Source organism: Haliotis rubra, unplaced genomic scaffold (assembly GCF_003918875.1).
Source record: "Haliotis rubra isolate DU_JTF1 unplaced genomic scaffold, ASM391887v1 Scf284, whole genome shotgun sequence".
Classification (NCBI taxonomy): Eukaryota; Metazoa; Mollusca; class Gastropoda; order Lepetellida; family Haliotidae; genus Haliotis; species Haliotis rubra.
The window spans coordinates 1,082,089-1,091,525 of NW_025766936.1; the positions used below are offsets into that span (position 1 = coordinate 1,082,089).

The 9,437-nt window shown below is 39.8% G+C and overlaps 1 protein-coding gene across 1 annotated transcript; it reads left to right on the forward strand.

The window, feature by feature from the left end:
* Positions 1-45: 45 nt before the first annotated feature.
* Positions 46-6,893, forward strand: LOC124281425 (heterogeneous nuclear ribonucleoprotein H3-like). Its single transcript, XM_046717475.1, has 11 exons — positions 46-137; positions 684-776; positions 1,164-1,190; positions 1,767-1,919; positions 2,160-2,300; positions 3,528-3,666; positions 4,376-4,626; positions 4,757-5,022; positions 5,176-5,311; positions 5,607-5,828; positions 6,168-6,893. The coding sequence occupies exons 2-11, from the start codon at positions 686-688 to the stop codon at positions 6,290-6,292; spliced, it is 1,551 nt and encodes a 516-aa protein (XP_046573431.1). The 5' UTR covers positions 46-137; positions 684-685; the 3' UTR covers positions 6,293-6,893.
* Positions 6,894-9,437: the final 2,544 nt, after the last annotated feature.

Below are 9,437 nucleotides of genomic sequence, written 5' to 3' on the forward strand. Positions count from 1 at the left end.
TAGAAAATAAAATAAAATGAAAATGTAATGCAGTTCGGTCATTTCCGGCAAGCACATGCTGGAGAACGCGGCGTAGCCATTTTGGAAAGTTCGACATTTTCAGCAGAAAGAAGCAAGACTTAAATATCATATTGTCGGTATGTCAGCTTGTATCCAGTGCATTCATACGCAAAATGCGATAGATTACATTCCATGATGTATATCTATTTTGTAGTAATTTACGTGAGCTGAAGGCTTTGGTACAGCTACAATTTTGCGATTTGCGCGTAAACGTGACAAAGAGTTGCAAGATTCGTGCCTGCTCGTGGCCATTTTAAATGATTCCTTTATGATTGCTCCATGGTGATAGGCATCAGGTTTTATGCACACTGACTTTGTGTTTGCTGGATGGATTTTTTATTCTTTATTTAGATATATTCATTATCTGTTTGTTTAAAATCGATAGAAACAAAGCTACAGTTAGTTGCTTGTGCTGCAACTCAACAATAGGATCTCTACAAACTGGGTAATCCTACATTGTTTCTGCTTTCGTTATGTGTTTCAGAGACATAACCTTCTTTTATATTGCCTTTGCCTGGTTGTTGTGTGAACAATCACCTATGTTCAACTACAGATTTAACTATGTCTTTTGTGTTGTGGCCATAATTGCACGAGTTATTAACAGTGATATTTTGTTCTCAAAGGCATGGGTTCTCACGAGGATGACGGCTTCGTTGTAAGACTGCGAGGTTTGCCATGGGCAGCTACACCTGAAGAAGTTGTCCGATTTTTTGCAGGTTTGTAATGTAAACGTTGGTCTTCAGAGCTGGCTAAATATTTGTTTCAGTAGGATTTTTTTTGTCTTGCTAGTGCTGACTGTCTACCCAAATAATATAAATTTTATCATTCCAGCCTGAAATAGTTGCTCATGCTCTGGTAACTAGTTGCCTGTTTCATCCATTATACCACTTTTACTGATTGTTGATATAACTTGTAACTAGTCTTGTTAATTACTGAATTTCAGAAAATATTCAGAGACTTTCAGACCAGAGTGAAATACTGTTAGTGTAACTTAAAATTAAACTATTTTGAGGTCAGATAAAATCCTTAACCAACTCCTGTTAGTGTTGTCATTGAAAGGTTTTGTTCTTAATATTATGAACTATACACATTTTGTTTTGTAGGGGAAGAAAACCCAGATGTTAAAGTTGGTAAGTAAAGAAAAAGGATCCAACATTTTCATCAGGAAAAAAGTTTGTCAGGTTTCCATTGATTGATGATAGTTAAATGTTTTGAGGTGAGAGAAAATGAATAGACTTGTTTTGCCAGTTCAAAATTTTGAGCAAAATCGGTCCTCCAAGCATATTTCTGCTCATGGCTGCCACTGACTCCCCATCAGTAATGTTTTAGATGCCATATAAAAGTAAAGATCCTGAAGGAAATTTAGGAGGTCATTTGAATATGCATGAAACAGAATTGTAATTTTGAAACTTCATTCCAACTGGGAGATATGTTGTCCATAACTACCTGTAGATTAGTACCATATCTATGTTGAATGTCTTCACACACTTCTTTGGGCAGGGTGTAGTGACGCAAGTTACTGTCATGGTCATTCAATATATGTTGTGACATTTTCAGTATTTGGGGCAGAAATCACAAAGTTTTAGCCACTTCAAATGGGGTGAGGAAGGATTTGTAGCTGCGTGTACATGTAACGGGGAAAATGTGTATAAATTAGGATATGACTGTTTTCCTCAACAATAACTTTGTTTTTCCTTCAATTGAAGATCCGGAAAGCTGTGGAATACGCAACGTCCACTTCACATTTTCCCGTGAAGGACGTCCCAGTGGAGAGGCATTTGTAGAGTTCATGAATGATGACGATGTAGAGCAGGCTGTCAAGAAGAACAATGAACACATGGGACAGAGATATATTGAAGGTGAGATAAGGGTACACATACAGGTAACCACCATTGTATAGCTTTCTCACAGTTTTTTTGTCATAGAAATTTATCACTTGCTGTAGTATTTGAATCTCCGGTCCCTAAAAGTTACATTACATACATGAACATGACAGTTATGACGAGACGTTTTGGAGAGAATTCCTAACTTAGAACACTGATACCTTATGGTATGAATCTGTAGTGTATGGGAAGTATCACCTCAGCATTTGTTTTCAGTATTTCGGTCTAAGAAGAGTGAGATGGACTGGGTGATCAAACGGGCAGGGCCCAACCAGCAGGCACCCACCGAGGCAGTTGTCAGGCTACGAGGGCTCCCATTTGGCTGCTCCAAAGAAGAAATTGCTCAATTTTTCACAGGTATGTCTCTTACTGTCATATACATTGCATTCAAATTTCTGTAAAGTGAATAAATAAACTTTGCAATTGTTAAAAAGTATTTTGTTAAAAAATATGAAGCTAATTTTGTAAAGTGTTTTAACCGAAGATGAAATGGGATTATGGTAAACACGTAATTGTCTGCTTGTGTAATATACAACTATGTATGTTAAATGGTGATAAGATCGATTCAGCGATGGAAAGCACTAAAATGAAGGGTAGTATTTCTTGATTGAGATGGATAATGAGGATCCATGAATAATACCATTACAACTCAGTTCATGGACAATGGATTGAAGAATGAACAAACATGTAGTGCGAACTGTTAAGGATTGTGAAGGAATGGTTTTAAGAAATGATCTTTTGGTAATGGTTTTCTACGAGACTGTTTGGAAAGTACTGGCAATTGTTGTCTTTTGACTACCATGTCAGATGCATTGTTTGGGCTTGTTTGTTTGTGACTGCCTTCATTAGTCAGTGTTTCAACTGAACTTGTGATGTCCTGGCACTGCCGGCTGCTGACAAGATTCAAGGGATGTAATTGTAAACAACACATCAAACACCATTGAGGACAAGCTGCTTTGTAAACAATTGTCCTTTCTTAAATCGATCTTATCACAACAATACTAGAAGTTATTGTCATAAATGGTATCAGATTATGGATAACAAAAATTAAAATCTGTTGTAGGTATTGTCAGCCTTTTATCTCATTGGATTTGACAGACATGATGCATTTGACAATAATTCAGCACTTCAAAGAACATAACAAATTTTTGGTTTCAGCCTTGAGAAAATTGTAATGAAGAAAAATGTTTTTGGTTATATAATTTAAAAAATCACACATTTGCATTAAATAAGTATATGAGAATCCAGATATGAAACATACTTCTGGCCAGTGACATTTTTGACAAATTGCATAAAGTTGATTGAAACTTTTGAAACCACTTCCAAATGGCTGGGTATCCTATTACTGAACATGACAAACGTTAAGCAGCAAAACAGTTTGACAAATGAAAGATAATTTTTCTCTCAGTACTCTCTGACTGGAGATATTTTGATTGGTGCTGCCAAATTAAAGTAACAGGTGCATACTGCGGACAGTTTACACACAACTACATACATGCTACTCTGATGACTACTTCATGTTCTATGTTGCACTACCATCGGACTGAGATTGCTATGCTCTGTTTTTGTTGGGTGGGTCTGTAGGGTTGGAGATTGTACCCAATGGGATAATGCTACCTGAGGATCGACAGGGGCGCAGCACGGGGGAGGCGTATGTCCAGTTTGCATCCCAAGACATAGCAGAAAAAGCCCTGGGTAAACACAAGGAAAGGATAGGGCACAGGTGGGAGGCTGGGCTGATGACAGCAGCGGGAGGGACAGTCGCGTTCCACCGTCTGCAACATCGCTAACTTTACTTCTTTCTCTTGGATGCTACTGGGCAGAGTGGGTATGGATGGTTGGGGTCCCATTGGGCCGGGTGGATGGTGGATACAAGGAATCTTCTGTTGATGTTTGGAGTGATGGCAATAAATTTTAGACACTTGTGTTACTGTAGCCATTTGTAACTATTACCATTCTGTGTGATTGATGTGTCCTTGTGTGATGTTTCTGATATATTAGGTTTGTCATGTAAAAGTACATGGAGAATAGTAAATACTGAAACTTCAATATATGTACTGATGAGAGAAGGGTTGAGTGGTGAGAAAGTTGTGTGAATGTTTTCAGTCTCTTTATTATAATGTGTAATGGATTCTTATTGAAATCCAGTGGTAAACAATTGATTATCCTTTGATAGTTGTGTAACGTGAAATTAAGCAATGACATCTATGTGATTAAACTGAATGTGCTAAGCTATGTGTTACAGCAAGGAACGCATTTGTTATTGTAATAGATCATGTAACCAAGGTTATTGATTCTAATTGGGGAAAGCCATTGAAAGGAATCAGAACAAGAAGTCCCTGTTTAATATACAATTGCTAATTCTGTTACGATGCTAGGATGTACATATATATTTTGTCCACAACTGCAGCATGTTGATTGGCACCTTTCAGGTACATAGAGATCTTCAAAAGCAGCATGGGTGAGGCCTACAACGCCATGGGCCAGCAACGGATGAGGCCTATGATGGGAGGGTCCATGGGACGCCCAGGGCCCTATGATCGCAATGACCGCTTTGGCGGCATGGGCATGGGTAACATGGGAGGAGGTGGTGGAGGCGGCGGTGGTGGTGGCGGCGGCGGCGTCGGCGGAGGTATGGGAATGGGAGGATATGGCCGTGGACGAGGTGGCAGAAATGTTAAAGGTAAATAAGTCTGACGTATTTTCTGTTGCTGTAGTAATGGCATTATCTTAGTAAACAAAAGCTCAAAACTTTCACATTTGGGTGTGTATTTCTTATTATCATTGTTTGGTATTTCTTTTCCTTTTTTCAGGTTACTTTGAAGATGACTTTGATGATTACAGTGGAGGATATGGTGGTGGAATGGGATTTGGGGGTGGAAACCGTCGAGGGGGTGGCGGTGGAGGAGGTGGTGGTGTCGGCGGCGGTGGCGGCATGAGGGGCAATAATCAGCGGGGCCGGATGAATATGGACAGACCCCGTGGAGCCACTCCTGGCAGTCATTACATTAGTGACACTGGACATTCTGTACACATGCGAGGCCTTCCGTTCCAGGCCATTGAACAGGATGTATATGATGTGAGTTCATAGAATACTTCACTGTACCAGTCACAAGCTTGGAACATCTTTTTTAGTTCTTTATTAGCACATGCAGTTCATGGAATTGTCTTCCATAAAATGTACAATGCTTTGCTTTGGCATAAAATGTAAAGCGATTATTTTGGATTTCAGTTCTTCAGCCCAATCCGCCCTGTGAAGGTTGAATTTGAATATGCCCCAAATGGTCGACCAACTGGTGAAGCAAATGTTGACTTTGCCTCTCATCAAGAAGCTGTTGAGGCTATGAAGAAACACAAGTCAAATATGCGTATGTATTAATTGGGTAGATGAAGGTTGTTGGAATAATACTGTCCTTTTGTTTAGGATAAATTAAGGTGTGAATTGGAACTTTACAAGTAATAACATTGCAGTGTTTTGGAAAGATACATGAACATTTGAACTATAAGTTGTAAACCAGTGGTAAAGGAGTATCTAGGATGTAAGACTCTGAAGTGTTGACATATAATTTCATGAAAGGTCTGAAACCAATAATCAGAAAACTGAAGTGTTAATGAATTTGTGTCATTTACTGTTACTTATAATGATGCATCCTTTTGTTACAGAGCACCGCTACATTGAACTGTTCCTGAACTCAGCTCCAGCTGAACGTGGGGGCGGTGGAGGAGGATTTGGCTCTGGGCAGATGGGTGGGAGTGGTTTTGGTGGAGGTGGCAACATGGGCAGTGGCTTTGGCAACTCCGGAGGTTATGGTGGGGGTGGTGGTAACTATGGAAACAATGGCAACAACTTTGGAGGAGGAGGAGGAGGCGGCGGTGGTTATCAAGGTAAGTCATACAAAGGTTCTTTAGTATGAATGACACAACAATAGAGATTCTGTTGGGTCCTATAATAAGGGGCAGTTTTTAGGAGCAGTCTCGCGTTACTGACAAATAATTGAGACAATAGGTTGTTTCAGTACAGACAACCTTTATGGATAACTACTACTTTTATTTCGTGTATGTGACGTTTCGGTACAGTCTTGTACCATTGTTCTAGCTTAATGTCATCTATACACTCTAAATTGCAACTCTAAGAAGGTTGTGTCAGGTTTGCCATGCTTAGATGATCCTCAAACTAAACACTAAATATTTACTGTGATTTACTCTTCCTCATTTTTGTTACAGGAAACATGAATAGTTACATGGGAGGTGGTGGAGGCGGCGGCGGTGGTGGTGGCGGCTATGGCAACAATATGGGTGGCATGAACAACAATGTAATGGGAGGAAATCCAAACTACACAGCATTCTGAAGTGAACGGCTGCTTATTGTGGAAAGTTTTATTTGTGACATGGACACAACATTAGCATAAACACTGCGAGCAGATATACAACACTTGACTGTCAAGTAATAGATGCGTTGCCTCTGATCATTGATCCAGCTTCTCCCCCAGGCGTCAGTCAATGCTTATTCCATGTGTCAGTGGGAAGAATGACGGGAACATTGTCTTCACTTACGTGTTTGTCATGACATCACCTTTTCTACAGTATACTTTTATGGGACACTTCCATGGCTTCAAATGGTGTTGCAGCCCTGTAACTGACTGGATTGACATCGTTTCATACGTGGTTTACTTTTATGTGTACATAATATCAGGAACCTTTCTTAAATTGTAAGGGATATGAAACGTTTTAGGCCAGTCTGACAACTTGTATGATCATGTGTTGGAAATTATATTGATGGAATTCTAAGTGTTTTATCTACTTAAAGTATTGCTGCACACATTGTGTTGTGTATGATCTTGTATTAAGGACTCAGCCTTGAACTAATCGCATCAGTGTATATTGACCATGTTGCATCACTTGCTGTACATCAGATAAACTGTATCTCAGTAAACACCTCTCTTTATGTAACCGTTTTTGTTGTTGTCTGTTACGGGGCCACCTCTTTTGTTATACAGTGGATAGAAAATCTGTTTGGAGAGCAGGCTTCTCTCGGCCATGGCATACCAGAAGCTAACAAAATATGGTCCTTGATGTTACAGTGTCAGGTGTTTGGCATTAGGAATATGTATAATGTGTCTGAGTGGCATATCCAAGTCCAACTTTGGCCTGGCATCCATAGCATTGCTCTCTAACTGGTGCAAATTGAATCAGTTAATGCATCCGCACACTAGGCATGAAGCTATTTTGGTCAACTGTGGTGTCTGTTGACAACAAATTGTATGTATTGTATCAAACAAATGCTGATGGTCTACTGGTTTCAGTAGTGCTGTTTTCATTATAATAATATGTAAATTATTAAATATCTTAGTTTTAAATATTTTGCCCATATGAATTGCTCAAAATATTCCCAAACATGTATTTTCTGCAAATATTCTTGGGAGATACACACAGAGAGACAAGAGTCTAGTGGCATTAACTTCATTTGGAACAAAAAATGTAACGTATGTTATGGATTTACAACTTCTTTACAATTTACAACACAATGCTTCTGGGCTACTTCTTGCCCCTTCATCAGGTGAATGACAATATGAATATGAGCAAAGTATATAGAATGAACAGGAAGCCAGAGAGATAATATTACTGATTGAAATGTACAGGTGAGGTGAGGTGAAATTGGGTTTAACATCGTGCTTGAGAATATTTCACTCACATGACGACGTGCATGCGTGTGTATGGGTATGTGCGGCTGCTTGTACTAGCCCAGACTGAAGCTGGTTTTATAGTGCTAGCCCACTGAGATACCATGCTGCAGTGAAGCATGAATACCCCACTCAGACACATTATACTGACTCCAAGCCGACCAGTCCTTGCTGTACCCATTAATGCCGAGCGCCAGGCAGGGACCAACAAGTACCATATTTTAACGTCTTTTGGTATGACGGGGTCGGGGATCGAACCCGCGACCTTCCGCTCTCCGGGCGGACGCTCTAACCACTTCACCTCGGAGGCGGTCTGAAATGTACAGAGATCAAGCAGATAAAGTGATTGTGTTTTGATTGAGATGCCAAGAAACGTGTTGTAAATATGGAAGTTGAAATTCCATACCATATGCTGTTATGTTACCTTCTAACTTTTAAATGCCCATCAAGCATCTGAACAAAAAATATCATTTGAATTAAAGAAGTTAATGCAATTCAAACTATACAGGGTACAAAGCATGGAAATGCTAGTTGCAGTATTATTGTGTAGGATGTATTTTTCCCCCATCATGTGCTTTTCTTGTATTGTTGCTAAACCGGCTTAAAACCATACTCACTCTGGAAATCCTGGATCTGTGGTCATATATTTGGGTCAGAGAAATTAAGTTTGTGTGGTGGTGGCTATTTTTTCCAGTTAGACTAGATAACTTATAGACTGCTTTCCTATCTGGACCATGCAATCCAGAGCATTGATCTGTGCAATTGCTGCATGAACCAAGTCAGCTTGCCTGATGATACAATCGTGTTGGATGCCTCTTACAGCAAGCATTCAAACAAATGGACTTAAGTTAAAGCTATGTGTCACTCAGAAATACAATTCGGGTTTTACCGAATAGATCTCATATTGACCAATCTATTGTTCAAATAAGCCATTTTTAGGTCTTGCCAGCAAAGCACATATGAACTCATGAAGTTCATCCATATGCCACCTATCCCCTGACTAAACAAATAGTAGACTGTGGTAGCTCATGCCCAGCTGTGAAAAGGATGATTGTTTTTGTAATCTGATCCTGAGGTATATTGACAGGGATGGCTTCACCTGGGCCCACTTGCACAGAACGATCTTAACGCTACAATTATTGTAAATCCTTAAGATCACGATCTTAGGCTTCGGCTACAATTGCCATCCACTTGCAATTGTAGGCATCCACTTGCACAAAGCGATTGTAAGGAGCTAAGATCATTGTAGTCTGTGACAAAAGGGCCTTCACGATAGTGTCTGTTACACGCAAATAATCAGCTTTATGTTTGGAGACTGCTTTTATATTGCATAAAACTCTGTGGTTCGCCTCGACACTTCAACAACACAGAGAATGCACAACCGAGTTAACGTCGGATACATTGTTTTTAACTGTAGTGAACCTCAGAACTTTTGAGTCGATATCACAAAGTACTATTCAGTGTTGGAAAAGGGTGAAACAACATACCTTTTTGATAATCAAGGAAAGGATACTAGCGAATGGTGTCCGCGTGCGATCAACAATGGCCGTGACCTTTTCTTTAACTCAAGAGCAGATAATTTTAGTTAATACGCAAGATGGGAGTGGTTTCCCTTGGCATATGCTGTTGCCGTTGTCTGTAATGCACAATCTCAGAGCTCTTGAAACATATATTTCTTTTCGGTCATGGAGTTATTTTGTCTTAGTTGTCCCCCGCCGCAACGCGGAACGGGGGACTATGTATTCAGCGGCGTCCGTCCGTCCCGATTCTTTTTAACGTGATATTTCATGAACTGTTGTACCCACTGTCTTCA